The sequence below is a fragment of the Scyliorhinus torazame genome, chromosome 30, assembly GCF_047496885.1.
Source record: "Scyliorhinus torazame isolate Kashiwa2021f chromosome 30, sScyTor2.1, whole genome shotgun sequence".
Classification (NCBI taxonomy): Eukaryota; Metazoa; Chordata; class Chondrichthyes; order Carcharhiniformes; family Scyliorhinidae; genus Scyliorhinus; species Scyliorhinus torazame.
The window spans coordinates 23167439-23185076 of NC_092736.1; the positions used below are offsets into that span (position 1 = coordinate 23167439).

A 17638-nucleotide genomic window follows, 5' to 3' on the forward strand; every position below is an offset into this window, starting at 1 on the left:
ATGTATTTGTGGAATCAGCTTCCGTCACCATCAAGTCTAGCCTTGCAGACCCGGACAACTCACATGTCACCAGCATGTCCTCTTACTTTCTCCGGATCTTCCGGCAATGATTTTAAATCTTCGACCTCTGTCCAGATTAGAACCTGTATTCTTACCCTTATTGTCATAGAATCATAGAATTTACAGTGCAGAAGGAGGCCATTCAGCCCATCGAGTCTGCACCTGCCCTTACAAAGAGCACCCTACCGAAGCCCACGTATCTACCCTATCCCCGTAACCCCCACTTAACATGATTTTGGACATTGAGGGCAATTTAGCATAGCCAATCCACCTAACCCACTGTCTTTGGACAGTGAGAGGAAACCGGAGCACCCGAAGGAAGCCCACGCACACACGGGGAGGATGTGCAGACTTCGCACAGACAGTGACCCAGTCGGGAATCGAACCTGGGACCCTGGTATATACCTGTCCTCTGATATATACTATCGAGGTTGTTAAATGTTGAAATTGTGGTCCAATAGAATATGTGTTTTGAATTGCTTATTAAACACAGTTGGCCCCCAAGTGGGAGAACAATCATAGAATTTACAGTGCAGAAGGGGGCCATTCAGCCCACTGTCATGATATTCAGGTAAACATCATGGTGCAAACACACATACACACTGAAGGACAGTTCGACGGACCAAGCAATACACACACAACACCACAACCAATCACAGGCAAGAGCATACACACTATAAAACGAGGAACACGACACTTCCCGGGCATTCCAGCAGGAGACAGCTCAGGGCACAGAGCTCAGAACAAGCCACTCGGACATCCACCGTGTGCTGAGTGCCACTCCAATGTAGTGTTATGAATAGGTGCACAGATTCAAGGGTTATGATCGACCCACAATAACCAGTTTACCATTGTAAATATATGTTAGTAATAAAACTGAGTTGTACCATCCGCAACCGTGTTGGTTCCGTCTGTGTAGCAGAGCACCCAACACGACATAGTACCAGGATTGGAACCCGGTAACTGTGAGACCTACCTACGAATCCTCAGGAATCCGCCATCCTGCGCCATGGACACCGTCAGCACGCCGCAGCCGTTACAAATCGCTGGAAATCTCGGCATCAATTGGAAGCTGTTCAAACAACGCTTCCAGCTCTTCCTGGAAGCCACCGAAAGGGAGAGCGCTTCGGACACCAGAAAAATCACCCTCCTCCTCTCCACGGCGGGGCAACACGCCATCCATGTCTACAACTCCCTGGTGTTCACGGAAGGTGAGGACAAGACCAAGTACAAGACGGTCCTTCTCAAACTTGACCAACACTTCAGCGTCGAGGTAAACGAGAGTTTCGAGAAGCATCCCAACACAACACCCATCAAGTCTGCACTGGCTCTTGGAAAGAGCACCCTACTTAAGCCCACACCTCCACCCTTTCCCCGTAACCCCACCTAACCCAAGGGCAATTTAGCATGACCAATCCACCTAACCTAATGATTAGGGAATCATTGCAAGAGGTCAGTCTGGGAGAGTCTGTGACTTTACTTTGCTGTCTTGGGAATGAACCCATTTTAAGGTACTCATCTTCCCCAACATACAATTATCGGAATTAACATTGGTACACAAGGACGAGCAAATTAATATATGGATGGCGTGTTGCCCTGCCGTGGAGAGGAGGAGTGCTCCAGGCAGCAGAGAGGCGGGATGGTATCCTGCTGCCGCTAGGAGCATCAGGGTGGGACTCTCACAGCTCGACAATGCATAGCGCCGAACATGCCAGTTACCCTGCAGTTACGGATTTAGACTTCAGGCTGTTAATTGCTTTCAAATCAATGCAAACAGCTTCTTTTTTAAAATTCGTTCACGAGACGGGGGCGTCACAGGCTGTCCATCCCTAATTGCCCTCGAGGGTGCTGCTACATTGCTGCGGGTCTGGAATCACATGTAAGCCAGACCGGGCAAGGATGGCAGATTTCCTTCCCTAAAGGGCATGAGTGAACCAGATGGTTTTTTACGGCAATCGACAATGGTCATCATTAGACTTTTAATTCCAGATTTTTAATTGAACTCAAATGTCACCATCCGCAGTGGCGGGATTCGAACCCGGGTCCCCAGAGCATGACTCGGAGCCTCTGGCTTACTAGTCCAGTGACAGTACCACTACGCCACCACCTCCCCTGTTTGTATGTGCCTGCCGATGTGGGGTGGGAAGCCCGCTAGGGCTGACGGGGGGGGGGGGGGGGGGGGAAAAGAGAACTGGGGACGGGTCTGCCACCCGGCGCCGATCCAGTTTTTGGCCAACAAGGCGGGGAACAGAGAATCCTGCTCGTTATCTTTTAATTTGCAATGCGTTGTATTTTCTTATTGCTGTTTAACTTGTCCACGACGGGCAGATTTAGCCCAAATTTTTCCTGGGATTAATTTGGTATTTTTCTGATCGATAAATGAGTCTTGTACAGATAATAAAATAGGAAAGCACAACTTTAAAGTTCTCCTATTAAAAGTCAATGCATGTTAAATATGAACATTTTGAATTGAACGATGGCTCATTCCAACGACCTTGAAACAAGATAGAAGCTCACAGCTGCTGGCTGGCCACCTGTCCACTGCACAGATTCTTCAAAGCTGATGGCAGACACTTTGCAAGGATCGACAGGGCAGTAATAAGGGGCTAAAGTGGTTCATGTCATGGGCCAAGTCTTTCCCCATTAGATTTTTAAAAAAAAGATCACCACACTGGCATCAGGGATAATTAAACGTGAGCCCGTCTGCTGATCCTTCTTGCCTCCCCTCCCCAGATTCTGGGTCTTAATGACACAGAATTTCACCAATGCCCAAATCTGCGAACATTGCTTTCCTTAAATTTATCATAGCTTCTTCACTACAATCCAAAAATGGGTGGCACAATGGTTAGCACTGCTGCCTCACAGAGCCAGGGACCCAGGTTCGATTCCTTGGGTGGCCGTCAGTGCGGAGTCTGCACGCTCTCCCAGTGTCTACGTGGGTTTCCTCCGGGTGCCCCGGTTTCCTCCCACTGTCCAAAGATGTGCAGGTTAGGTGGATTGGCCATGATAAGTTGCCCCTTAGCATCCAGGAATGTGCAGGTTAGGTGGGGTAAGGGGACAAAGCAGGGGAGTGAGCCTAGATAGGGTGTTCTTTCAGGGGGTTAGTGCAGGGTGTTCTTTCAGGGGGTTAGTGCAGAGTTGATGGGCCGAACGGCCTCCTCCTGCAGTGTATAGTTCAATCCTTCTGCCCTGATAAATTGTCCTTCATGTCCAAAGGCTAGATGGGGTTACGGGGATAGGGCGGGGGAGTGGGCCTGACTGGGGTGCTCTTTCAGAGGGTCGGTGCAGACTCGACGGGCCGAATGGCCTCCTTCTGCGCTGTAGGGGTTCTATGAAAAAAATGATATTGGTAGATTTTGGGCGATAAAACAAAATTGGAAGATCGTACTGGATGGAAAGTTGCTGAAAGGTGCACATGAATGAGACTGTTGTAGTGTAAATGCAGGCGGATAATTACTGTCCATTTCCTGTCCTCCGCCAATTTAACATCGAACTTAACACTCTTCAGATACACTTCCCTAGGCTTGAGCTTTATTAGAAATCTTGCAATTATTTCTCTCCGCCAATATTTTCTACTCTGGAATCTCACAGCTTTGCACACACAACAAAATACAGAAGTTGTAGTTCCTGAAAGTAAGGGGGGCAAATCTGATCAATACTTGCACAAGAATACTCTTGACAAAATAACAGCCTGGGGAGCAGAGCAGGTCTGATCTTGTCTGACTTCTTGGGGAGGACGCAACATCAAAAGTGAACGGAGAAAGAAACCTTACGATGTGGTCTCCTTTGACAAAGATCCCCGGCTGCGATGCTTCAAGCAATTGTAATCAGAGGTTTAAAAACAGAAGGGGAAAAAAAAAAAAACGGGATTAAAAAGAATTGGCTGAAGGAAACGAAACATGTTCACTCTGAAGGCGGAGTGAGATGAAGTGCTGCGCGGAAACGGTACTCACCAGAGAGCCCTTAGGACTTATGATGATGCCTCCCAACCAAGTACAGATTTGGATTTGGAGAAATGCAATGATTCTCGTGAAGCAGTCAAGGTTTTTTTTTACAACAACAAAAAAAAAAAAAGGAGTTCTTACAGATAGACACCATAAAAGGGTTCAAAACGTAGATAGGAACCCAGTACTGGATCTTTAAAGTACAAACGCAGGGGGAGGTGTTTGTAACTTATTAATGCTGCAAAATTAGCCTAGGGTAGCAGCAAGAGAGCCTCTGGGTGTTAAGACTCTGCGCTTAATGTACATAGATACGTAGAAGATAGGAGGATGCCGCCTTTTGGTCCTTCGAGCCTGTTCCGCCATTTAGCATGATCATGGCTGATCATCAACTCAATAGCCCAATCCTGCTTTCTCCCCGTAGCCTTTGATCCCATTGAGATACCCTCAATTACAACTCAGGAGAGAAGATTGATACTTCAAAGGCTTTAATTACCAGAGAACCAGACAGCTGCCGAGAAGTGTGCTCACTGCACACTGAACATAACCTTATATACAGTTCTCTGGGGGCGGAGCCAGAGGCGGAGTCCCCCAGGGTTCCAAACCCGGTCTTAAAGGGGCCTACGCATTAAAGGTACATGTGTATACAGATATCATTCATCACACCCATTCTCCCCAAGTGCTATATGCAGCCGCCTGTGGTAATTAATTCCACAGGCTCACCACTCTTTGGGTGAAGAAATGTCTCATCTCTGTCCGAAATGGTTTACCCTGAATCCTCAGACTGTGATCGCTGGTTCTGGACACACCCACCATCGGGGACATTTTTCCTGCACCTACCCTGTCTAGTCCTATTAGAATTTTAATGTAGGCCAGAAACATGCCATGGAGGCAAAAAAACCTTGTTGAAGACACTTGTCAAAGTGGTACAATTGGAGGCATCACCATTGAAAAGTTTGTTCAAGTTCATTGTCTGTTCTTGTAATCTGAGGCCATGTGACTTGACCAAATTGGTCACTCTATACAAGAGTGAGCGCAGCCTTTGGTCAGAATCCACTTCCGAGTGCGGCCCCCAGTGACCGGAATGGGGTACAACTAAAGCGGACGCCAACTAACTTTATTACCGTGCACGCCTTTGGCCGAAGGGTTAAGGTTCTGCTAACGTGCATCTTATTGTTTTTCGTGTTTAAATAAATTGTACTGTTGTATCATTTCTGTTGCTGCGGCGATAGCCTCTCGGTCAGGTTGGTGTTGTAAATGAGAATTGGTTCTCAATTGACTCACCGAGCTAAATAAAAGAATAAATAAATAACATAGTTCTTCCGGGTGGGCCAAAACTAAAGTTGGTCCTATTGCTGAAATCAGCTCAAATAAGCCTTCAAACCAGGTAACCAATTATACAATTGCTCCCGAATACCATATGTATTGTCAGTGATAGGATCTACAATGAATTGCTCTCCCTTGCCAAATGTTTTGAAACGTGATGGCGGAGGGAGGCGGTATCTATTTGTCCAGGCTCCATTGGATACAATCCTCTATTCTCAATTGCATTTCCGTCGCATCTGTGCAACAGATTATTCCAGTCAGAGAATTGAATAGTTATCAGAAACCGGTGGGGAGGCGAATAAAGCAGGGGGAAAACAGCAAGAAGCGAAATCTTACAAGGAAAGAAAAGTAGATAGACACAGAACGGACAGTTGATGGGTGTCAGAGGAGACTCGAGATGTCTTAGCCATATCGTAGCAGGAATGATGTTACAACACAGTTTGGGTTCACAAACAATTCCGACCTCATCACACTATGCCAGCGCCCTCGAGCTGTGTCAATACTGACGCTACAAAATGTGCTCTTTAACAATGAGATGGTGCGCTTCAAGGGATAGTAGCTCCCCAGTTCTGATCTTAAGGGCCACTAGCTTCTCAAGGACAACTAGGAATAGGCAGGAACCTGCCAGCAATGGCTAAATCAAAGAATAAAAAATAAATTTGTTTGACTGCAACACAAAATAGATTTTCTTTTTAAAAAGTGCTTTCCAATTGAAGATGATATAAAATCTAATTCCGCTGTATAGTAAAGTGAAATGTCAATTCAAAAACGGCACAGTAACAATGAAGTATTATCTAAAAACTAACTGCTTAAATTAGCCTGGGTGGCACAGTGGCTAGCACTGCTGCCTCACAGTGCCAAGGACCCCGGTTCAATTCTGGCCTTGGGTGACTGTCTGTGCGTTGTTTGCATGTTCTCCCCGTGTCTGCGCGGGTTTCCTCCGGGTGCTCCGGTCTCCTCCCAGTCCAAAGATGTGCAAATTAGGTGGATTGGCCACGCTAAATTGCCCCTCCGTGTCCAAAGATGTCCATATTAGGTGGGGTTACGGTGATAGGGTTGGGGAGTGAGCCTAGGTAGGGTGCTCTTTCAGAGGGAGAAGTGCAGACTCGATGGGCCAAATGGTCTCCTTCCGCACTGTAAATTCTATGCTTAACCCTCTACAGCATACCATTTTTTAATAAGCGAATGGAGAGCAGTGTTGGAGAGGCTCAGGACCAACAAGGTGGGAGAGGCGTTGTGTTCCCTCCGTGGAGATGGTCTCCAAACGAGCAAAGGAAATATTGTTAAAGATGGGGAGCGGCAAAACGAATGGGGTTAAAAATTGTTGACCCGGTCAAAAATATTGAGCATAGTTTATACACTGCAGATCACATAGGATGAGGGCTAATATAGATTAATCTTCAGAATGAATTCCCATATTACATGCCTCAACACACAGCTTAGTCAGACAATCGTACAATATCACATTTCCTACCTTCCCAATTCTTCTCCAATTTCATAAAATTCCTCCACCTTCTGCTGCTTGAAGTTAGCCATACCAGATGTCCTCATTGACAGGTGATTCCACAAACCATGTAATTCAAGGAAGAAATTCACAAACCATTAAGCTCCTGTGAAATAGAGAAAATTTTTTTTTAGAAAACGTTATAGCAAATCATTCAAATTTTAGTTTGCCCACAATTAATCCTTTTTTAAAATTTAACCCTGGAAGTAAAATGTAAATTAGGGGGTTGAATTCTCCGGACCCCCCAGCCCCTTTTTTTTTGTATAAAGCATTTTTGTTCAACATTTTAAAAAAAAATTTAGAGTACCCAATTTTATTTCCAATTAAGGGGCAATTGAGCGTGGCCAATCCACCTACCCTGCACATCTTTTTGTGTTGTGGGGTTGTGACCCAAGCAAACACGGGGAGAATGTGCAAACTCCACACGGACAGTGACCCGGGGCCGGGATTCGAACCTGGGACCTCGGCGCCGTGAGGCAGCAGGGCTAACCACTCTGCCACCGTAATGCACAGTTTATTCAAATGTTTAACATTTGAAGAACATTACAACGCAGTACAAAATCTCCACCCACTAACCCCCACCCCCACCCAACAGTTGACCGTAACTACCTCTCCAAAATGCAGAATAAACAAACCCCACCTCTCGTGGAACCCCTCATTCGCCCCTCTTGCTGCAGATTTCACTTTCTCCAAATGCAGGGACTCCATTTCAGCCCCCAGCCACGCAGAGGCACAGGGTGGAAAGGCTGACCTCCACCCCAACACCCAACAGAACCCGCCTGCGAGCGATCAGCGAGGCCAAGGCTAAAACATCTGCCCCTCCTCCAGCCTTCAACTCTGGCAGGTCGGACACCCTGAATATGGCCCCCAGGGGACCCAGCTCCAAGTCCACTAGCCGCGCGTCTCTAGCTGATATGCCGTTCACTGGCAGGGGGGTGGGGGGGGGGGGGATTCTCCACTTGCGCTGCTTGTCAACGGGATTTCCCATTGAAGCCCCCCCCCCCCGTGCTGCCGGGAATCCCAATGGCGGGGTTGCGCTGCGTGTGACTCCAGGCCCACTGCTATGTGGTTGACTCTTAAATGCTGCCCTCCTGGCCTGGAAAAGCCACTAAGTTCAGGGGCAATTAGGGATGGGTCCCCTTGACTTCCGGTTGCGGCGATGACCAGCTAAGCCGCACGTTTCGGCGGCTCCAGCTCGAACGGACCTTCGGGCTCTTTTAAGAGCCCCAACGGGGAATTTTTTCGGGACGAAACCCGGTGTGGGGTGAGGCAACAGGGAGTCCCCCCCCCCCAACGAAAAAGAAAAATATCGGCGGCGGCGGCCAGATCGCGAAGAATCCTCGAGGACAGGGACAGAAGAAAAAAGGAGCAAGGTGGCGGCGGAGAGAGCCCAGGCGACATGGGGGCCGGACCAGGACGAATTTTTGAGTCCGTGTGTGGAGCTGCTTAAGAAGGAGGTGCTGGCCCCGATGCTACAGGCAATTGAGGGGCTTAAGGAGGCACAAAAGACCCAGGAGATGGAGCTCCGCGTGGTGGAGCAGAAGGTGACGGACAACGAAGACGAGATCCTGGGCCTGGCGGTCAAAACGCAGACGCACGAGGCACTCCACAAAAAGTGCATTGAAAGGATTGAAGTCCTAGAAAACAGATCACGGAGAAAGAACCTTCGGATCCTGGGTCTCCCCGAGGGAGTGGAAGGAGCGGACGGCGGGGCTTACGTGAGCACGATGCTACGCTCGCTAATGGGAGCTGAGGCCCCCTCGGGCCCCTTGGAAGTGGAAGCGGCAGAGGGAGCTGCGCCACAAGGGGCGGGACAACTATAGAGAACACGGGGCTTACTGTTCTTGTTCTCGCGCCAGAAAGATGATGGCGGGAAGATAGGCGCAAGGTAGATGGGAGTTCCCCACACGGGGGGGTCAAGGAGAGAGCGGGAGAAGCCGGGGTCAGTTGAAGTCAGCTGACTTTCGGAAGCAATATGGGGGGAGCAATCATGCTAGATGGGGATCTAGCGGTGGGGGGGGGATAACTGGGTTGCTGCTGCAGAGATCGAAGAGGAACTGGTAAAAGAAAGGGTGGTCGGGGCTGGAATGCGCCGCCTGGGGAACGGGTGGGTGCGCGGAACCGGGACGTGGGACCGGCCTAGAGAGGGTGATGGCTAGTCGACACGGGAAGGGGGCAGGTAGCCCCCCAGTTCGGCTGATCACGTGGAACGTGAGAGGCCTAAATGGGCCGATTAAAAGGGCCCGAGTGTTCGCGCACTTGAAAGGACTGAGGGCAGACGTGGCTATGCTTCAGGAGACGCACCTGAAGGTGGCGGACCAATTTAGGTTAAGGAAAGGATGGGTGGGACAGGTGTTCCATTCAGGGTTGGATGCAAAGAACAGAGGGGTGGCCATACTGGTGGGGAAACGGGTGTCATTCGAAGCTAGGAACATTGTAGCAGATAGCGGAGGCAGGTATGTGATGGCGAGTGGCAGATTGGAGGGAATGGAGGTCGTGTTGGTTAACGTACATGTCCCGAATTGGGATGATGCGGGATTTATGAAGCGGATGCTGGGACGTATCCCGGACCTGGAGGTAGGAAACCTGATAACGGGGGGGGGGGGGGGGGGGGGGGGGGGGGGGGGGGGACTTCAACACCGTGTTGGACCCAGGGTTAGATAGATCTAGATCTAGGACCAGAAGAAGGCCGGCAGCGGCCAAGGTGCTTAGGGGGTTTATGGACCAAATGGGGGGAGTGGATCCGTGGCGATTTGTTAGGCCGAAGGCCAAAGAGTTCCCCTTCTTCTCCCATGTTCACAAGGTGTATTCCCGGATAGATTTTTGTGTTTTGGGAAGGTCACTGATCTCGAGGGTGGAAGAAACTGAGTATTCAGCCATAGCTGTTTCAGATCATGCCCCACACTGGGTGGACCTGGAACTAGGAGAGGAGAGGGAGCAGCGTTCACTCTGGCGACTGGATGTGGGATTACTGGCGGATGAGGGAGTCTGCGGAAGGGTGCGGGGATGTATCGAAAGATACCTGGTGGCCAATGACGATGGGGAGGTCCGAGTGGGAGTGGTATGGGAAGCACTAAAGGCGGTGGTCAGAGGTGAGCTGATCTCCATCAGGGCCCACAAGGGGAAAATAGAGGCCAAGGAAAGGGAGAGACTACTGCGGGAGATTTTGAGGGTAGATAAAGAATACGCGGAGGCCCCGGAGGAAGGACTATACAGGGAGAGGCGACGACTCCTGACGGAGTTCGACCTGTTGAACACAAGGAGGGCGGAGGCACAGTGGAGGAAGGCACAGGGGATGAGATATGAATATGGGGAAAAGGCGAGTCGCCTGTTGGCCCATCAGCTGCGAAAGAGGACAGCGGCGAGGGAGATAGGGGGAATTAGGGATGAAAAGGGAGCTACGGTGCGGAGAGCAGGGAAGATAAATGAGGTGTTTAAGACCTTTTACGAGAGACTTTATAGGTCCCAACCCCCGGAGGGAAAAGAGGAGATGCGGCAGTTTTGGGACCAATTAAGGTTCCCGAGGGTGGAGGAGCAGGAGGTGGAAGGCCTGGGGGCGCCAATTGGGGTGGACGAGGTTACCAAGGGGCTGGGGAACATGCAGGCAGGGAAGGCCCCGGGACCAGGTGGGTTCCCGGTGGAATTTTATAGAAAATATGTGGACTTGTTGGCCCTGCTGTTGGTGAGGACTTTTAATGAGGCCAGAGAAGGGGGGACCCTACCCCCGACAATGTCGGAGGCGACGATATCGCTAATCTTGAAGCGGGATAAAGATCTGCTGCAGTGCGGGTCCTATAGGCCTATCTCACTGCTAAATGTGGACGCCAAGTTGCTAGCAAAGGTGCTGGCAACGAGGATAGAGGATTGTGTCCCGGGGGTGGTGCACGAAGACCAGACAGGGTTCGTAAAGGGGAGACAACTAAATGTCAACGTGCGACGGCTATTAGGGGTGATAATGATGCCCCCAGTAGAGGGGGAGGCAGAGATAGTGGCGGCAATGGATGCTGAGAAGCCATTTGATAGGGTGGAGTGGGAGTATCTATGGGAGGTGCTGAGGAGGTTCGGGTTCGGGGACGGGTTTGTCAGCTGGGTTAAACTCCTCTATGGGGCCCCAACGGCAAGTGTGGTCACAGGTCGGCAAAGGTCGGAGTATTTTCGACTATACAGGGGAACAAGACAGGGATGCCCGTTGTCCCCATTACTGTTCGCGTTGGCAATTGAACCACTGGCCATAGCGCTGAGAGACTCCAGAAAATGGAGAGGGGTGATTAGAGGGGGAGAGGAACACCGAGTGTCACTCTACGCGGATGACCTACTGCTGTATGTGACGGACCCAGTGGGGGGGGATGACAGAGGTCATGCAGATATTGAGGGAGTTTGGAGATTTCTCGGGATTATAGGCTTACCATGGGAAAGAGTGAGCTTTTTGTGATACACCCTGGGGACCAGAGTAGAGGGATAGATGGCCTACCGCTAAGGAGTGTGGAAAGAAACTTTCGATACCTGGGATTCAGATAGCCAGGAGCTGGGGAACCTTACACAGACTTAATCTGACACGACTGGTGGAACAAATGGAAGAGGATTTCAAAAGGTGGGACATGCAGCCGCTGTCACTGGCGGGCAGAGTGCAGGCAATTAAGATGATGGTCCTCCCGAGGTTCCTATTTGTGTTCCAATGTCTCCCTATACTGATCACTAAGGCCTTTTTTCAAAAAATAGATAGGAGCATCACGAGCTTCGTGTGGGCAGGGAAGGTCCCGAGGGTAAGGAGGGGGTTCCTACAACGTAGTAGAGACAGAGGGGGACTGGCATTGCCGAATTTGGGCGACTACTACTGGGCCGCCAATGTGGCGATGATTCATAAATGGATGATAGAGGGAGAGGGAGCGGCGTGGAAAAGATTGGAGATGAAGTCCTGTAAAGGGACGAGTTTAAAAGCGCTGGTGACGGCGCCACTACCGCTCTCACCAAAAAATTTACCATGAACCCAGTGGTGGCGGCAACATTAAGTATCTGGGGGCAATGGAGGCGACAAGAGGGGTGTGCTGGGAGCCTCGGTGGGGTCCCCGATCAGGAACAACCATAGGTTTGCCCCAGGGAGGCTGGATGGGGGATTCCAGAGCTGGCACCAGGTAGGAATCAGGAGAGTGGGAGATTTATTTATTGACGGGACGTTTGCGAGCTTGGGAGCGCTTGAGGAAAAGTATAAGCTGCCCCGGGGAAATTTCTTTAGGTATATGCAGGTGAGGGCGTTCACAAGACAACAGGTGAGGGAATTTACGCTGCTCCCGACACAAGGGATCCAGGATAGAGTGCTTTCGGGGGTGTGGGTCGGGGAGGGCAAAGTGTCAGAGATATACCGGGAGATGAGAGAGGAGGGGGAGGAGTTGGTGGGCGAACTGAAGGGAAAATGGGAAGAAGAGCTCGGGGAAGAGATTGAGGAGGGTTTGTGGGCTGATGCCCTAAGCAGGGTAAATTCCTCTTCCTCGTGCGCCAGGCTTAGCCTGATCCAATTTAAGGTGCTGCATAGAGCACACATAACGGGAGCAAGGTTGAGCAGGTTCTTCGGAGTGGAGGACAAGTGTGGGAGGTGCGGGGGAAGCCCGGCAAACCACACACATATGTTTTGGTTGTGTCCAGCACTGGAGGGGTATTGGAGGGGAGTGACGGGAGTGATCTCGAAGGTGGTGAAGGTCCGGGTCAAACCAGGCTGGGGGTTAGCTTTATTTGGAGTTGCGGATGAGCCGGGAGTGCAGGAGGCGAAAGAGGCCGATGTCGTGGCCTTTGCGTCCCTAGTAGCCCGGCGTAGGATTTTACTCATGTGGAAGGAAGCGAAACCCCCCGGACTGGAGGCCTGGATAAACGATATGGCGGGGTTCATAAAACTGGAGCAGATGAAGTTTGCGCTGAGAGGATCGGCTCAAGGGTTCACCAGGCGGTGGCAACCGTTCCTCGACTACCTAGCGGAACGTTAGAGGGAAGATAGATGACCAGCAGCAGCAACCGGGGGGGGGGGGGGGTAAATTGTTTGGGTTTTTGGAGGGAGAGAGGGGACGGGGACGGGGGGGGCCGGGGGGTATTACTTCGTGTTATTTGATTAGTTTACCATGTTAGTTACACAACGTTATATTGTAGTTATCATGTTACTTGTATTTTTTTTATATTTGTAAGGGAAAAAATTGTGTTTGAAAACTTAAATAAAATATATTTTTTTTAAAAAGGGATGGGTCCCTTGGACTTGTTCGAACTTCTTTTTTTAAATATAGGAATCACATTAGCTGCCCTCTAGTCATCTGCTGCTATATTGTTTTTCTAAAACTATTTTTTTATAAATATATCAGAGTTCGACATAAATTAACTTGACAATTTGGGCGGCACGGTAGCACAGTGGTTAGCACAGTTGCTTCACAGCTCCATGGTCCCAGGTTCGATTCCTGGCTTGGGTCGCCGTCTGTGCGGAGTCTGCACGTTCTCCCCGTGTCTGCGTGGGTTTCCTCCGGGTGCTCCGGTTTCCTCCCACAGTCCAAAGATGTTCAGGTTAGGTGGGTTGGCCGTGATAAATTGGCCTGTCTAAAGGGGCTGGGCTGGGTTGCGGGTATGGGATGGAGGTGTGGGCTTAAGCGGGGGGGCTCTTTCCAAGGGCTGGTGCAGACTCGATGGGCCGAATGGCCTCCTGCTGCACTGTAAATTCTATGTCTAATTTGACTTGTTAACATTAAACCCTGACTTTCCATATCCTGTATGCTTTCTGACTCTGTGTTCTCAATTTAGAGCACTGGACAATTTAAGGATTTTAACCACTTTCAAATAGATGTTTTTGGAAACAGCTTTGAATTATTACCTGACAGGCTGATTCATCCAAGTTATCATTGAGACAACAACTGACCATGAAAGAACATAAAGTGAGCAAACCTCATCCATAATCAAAGTCCTACGCTGGAAAAAAAACACTAATCAATTCTGCTCGGAGAGAAAATGCTTCCCAAGTAGAACGTCCTTGCAAATTACTTGCTCTGCATTATTGGATTTTTGTGGTTTAATAAACAGAAACTGACTCTTTGCAATTAATCTTCATTTTCCACTCGCAGGAAAGTATTTTTCAATACTTTGCAAGAGTCTAATGTGACGGCTGGAGAATATTTAGTTCAGTTTAATTTTTTTTTTAAAAAGGGATTAAAATTAGACAGCCATCTGAATGCTAAATCCACAACTGGATCAAGTGATCAATGTGCTCTCACACGGGAGGCCATTCAGCCCCGTAGAGTCTGGCCCACCACTCAATTATGTCTTGGATGATCAGTGTGTCAAAGCTATTTTCTTTGCAACCTGCTCCCCCCCCCCGCCCAACCCCGCCACCTCCCACGGCTTGGCTACGTGAAGCGAGGGCGAGTGAAGCGAGGAGCGTGCTGATTGCTCACAACATTGACTGTGAGAGCCGGGCGCTCCCTCTGCATCCAAAGGGTAAAGATTTATTTTGTTTTTATCATTTAAAGTTGATGATAAGTACATTAATATGTGATTCATCATTTTCTATAACTCGTTATGAAATATTTGCCGTGTATTAAATGTATTTAATCTTATTCATGGGGTCATGGTTAGCGAACAAGCCCCATTTCAATCTTGCAGCCCACTGAGATGCAGGAGGGTCACTCATGTGGCCCACTCACTGGCCCAGGTTGCCCACTCACTGGCCCAGGTTGCCCACTCACTGGCCCAGGTTGCCCACTCACTGGCCCAGGTTGCCCACTCACTGGATTGCTCACTCAGCCGATAATCTCCTGTCCGAGTCGATAGGTTCCAGTCCCACTCTCGGATCTGAGCAAGTTAACCTACCGGGAGAAGGGGAGAGAATTCCTCCAGTTTCCGTGTCAACGTTCTGCCCCCAGTGTTGGTGGGGAGGGGGTTAAAGGAAAGTCTCATCCACCATTTTGTCATCTAAAGTTACTGCTGCCTGTGTGTGTAAAACATCAGCCCTCAACTTGCCAGGTATGAGAAGCAATACGAGAGATCTCTGAAGATTTACAGAGCGAATTAAAATTCTTTGTTTAACATATTTTTAATCATTAGAAAACTGTTCCACCGTACAGTTTAAGATTCTGCGAGGACCATCAGCCTCCAAACCTGGAACTGACCCGGAACCCAGGAGATGAGGAGAGAGTGACAGCCCTTGGCATTAAGATAGTATTCGACTTAGTCCGGCCTGGCACCAAGGATCACTCAAATCCGTAGGGATCGTGTAGAAACTCTCCAATGGTTGGTGTCGTACAGGGCTATCGGCTTTGAATACTGAAGGCCAATAATCTCAGTCCCTGGGCGGCACATGGCGCAGTGGTTAGCACTGGGACTGCGGCGCTGAGGGCCAGGGTTAGAATCCCGGCCCTGGGTCACTGTCCGTGTGGAGTTTGCACATTCCCCCTGTGTCTGCGTGGGTTTCACCCCCACAACCCAAAGATGTGCAGGTTAGGTGGATTGGCCACACTAAATTGCCCCTTAATTGGAAAAAAAAAAATTGGGTACTCTACCGCCTGGAGGACAAGGGCAGCAGATGTGTGGGAACACCACCACCTGCAAGGTCCCCCTCCCGAGGCTGCAGCGGTTCAAGTAAATAGCCCTTCACCACCTTTCCAAGGACACTTCGGGACAAGCAACAAATGCCCTTTAAAAAAAACTAAAAATCACTGAATTCAACATAAACGGACAAATTCACTGCTTGGTGTCGATCGAAAGTAGGGATGGAGACAGTTGGGTTGACGATGGTGGGGAATAATATTCAGGCCAAACATCAGACACAAATACTGAACATAAAATCCTGCTGACAGCAGATTTCAGTGATTATAAGGGATGCTTCATAAATATTATGGTTGCCTTATAAATGATTTTTGGAAATACAAATTGATGGAGCGATAAAGACCTTCCTGCACATATCGATGTCATTAGACCATCAATGGCCACAGACTGCCTCAGCATGTTCACAATTATTTACAATTGTTGCCCCCATTCGCAGAATATTTAACCTGATGAAGACCATGGGAGAGTAAGGGTGGGATCCAGAATTTATGAGGATTTCTCTTTTTCTCCTTCAGTTTCTGGCCAATTTGAACATTAATAAAATAAAAAGTAACCGATGGCCATAGTCCCAGATGGCCATAGGCTGCTTTCCACTTTGGGGGGAGCGGGGGGGGGGGGGGGGGGGGGGGGAGAGCTGACTGGTGGTGATTTAACCTGAGGGTCACCACACCTCAGGCGAGGGGCAAGGTTGAGAAGGCGGGGCCTTCATGAATAACCTCTGCCGGTACGGGAATTGAACCCGCGCTTGCTGGCCTCGCTCTGCCTCGCGAACCAGCCGTCCAGCCAACTGAGCTAAACACACTTGCGATTTTTCAACCTATTCCAGCCGGTGTAGTTTTAATAACATTTGTGTAGCGAAGCAGTTGATTGACAATCGTTAAAGCGGCCTTTTCAGCATTTTACATTAGAATGGTTATGGTGTCAGACTGACATGAAAAAATATTTCCATTTCTTCCCGATGCTGCAAGTTAAATTTGTAACAAATCACTTGACTGACATGATCCAAAAACACGATCCAACAAAATAAAACAACCTTCAAAAAGGAGCCCCAAGAGTAGCAATGTTGAACTGTTTAATCTGAAGGTTCGAAGTCGGCTATGTCAAACATTTGGGTCTGGGGTTTGGAAGACTTGGTTAGGATTTTGGGGCGAAGGAATGTTGAGTGCCCTGGGGGAGGAGGAGGGGGTCACCGCCTGGGTTGGGGGGTGGGGGGGGGGGGGGGGGGGGGGGAAAGAGTACATCATCGAATGTCGTTCAAGAGCACCAAAATCCGCCCCAACGTGAAGAGCAGCGATGCTCGAGAGGGGGAAAAGTTGAAAAATCACAGGGAAGGTGCTCCTTTTTATAAAACGATCTTTTAAAAAGTAACAAATATTTTACATTTTGATTGAAAGCAGACATTTCAACAAAAGTGACGTCGCACGGAATATAAAGTTGCACATTTGCTAACACGAGCGAGATTAACACCTCAATTATTGCGTTAAATTGTAAGCATTTCAAACAAAGAAAATAGGTGTGCATCTATGCATGCATTCACCGCAAAATGGGCAATACTTAAGAGGTCTCTCTCAAGTTCGTGTGGAACTTTAATAACTTTGGATGTAGACGGGATACGTGCAGACTGAAAACAGAACCTTAAAGCAGAGTTTGGGACGTTTTCATAAATACGGCTCAAATTTCTGAGCTTCAAAATAATTGGCATCTTTGAGGTGCACCATTATTTTCCAACAGTCCACTTTCTCTTCAACTGTTGCCGTTTTCATAGAGGCTCCTTGTGTGTTGGGAGAAGCTTCAGACAGTAATCAAAATAAAGGGGGCAATTATTTCTGGACACAAAGGCTTTCACCATCGGGTGAGGAAACAATTCTCCTTTGTGTTATGGAGCAATACTCCCGGGCTAAAAGTGAAAGCTTCAGGGAAGCAGACACATGGGAAAGCCACCACTTTCCCTCTTACTCGCCGCCATCCTGATTATAATCGCCGTACCTTCACTGGCACAGAATCAGAATCACAGAATAATACGGTGGAGAAGAGGCCCTTCAGCCCATCGACTTTGCACCGACGCATGAAAAACACCTGACCTGCCTGCCTAATCCCATTGGCCAGCACTAGGGCCTTGCCTTGAATGTTATGACGTGTCAAGTGCTCATCCAGGTACCTTTTTAAAGGATGTGAGGCAACCCGCCTCTGCCACCCTCCCAGGCAGTGCGTCCCAGACCGTCTCCACCCTCTGGGTAAA

At 49.2% G+C, this 17638-nt stretch overlaps 1 protein-coding gene across 3 annotated transcripts in view; it reads right to left on the minus strand.

The window, feature by feature from the left end:
* dapk2b (death-associated protein kinase 2b) overlaps positions 1–17638 on the minus strand; it is a 171514-nt gene that overhangs the window by 142230 nt on the left and 11646 nt on the right. For all 3 annotated transcript variants that reach the window (XM_072492960.1, XM_072492958.1, XM_072492957.1), the window contains exon 2: positions 6802–6937. In XM_072492960.1, the coding sequence (XP_072349061.1) occupies positions 6802–6878 (77 nt within the window). In that variant the 5' untranslated portion in view covers positions 6879–6937. The remainder of the gene's footprint in view (positions 1–6801; positions 6938–17638) is intronic.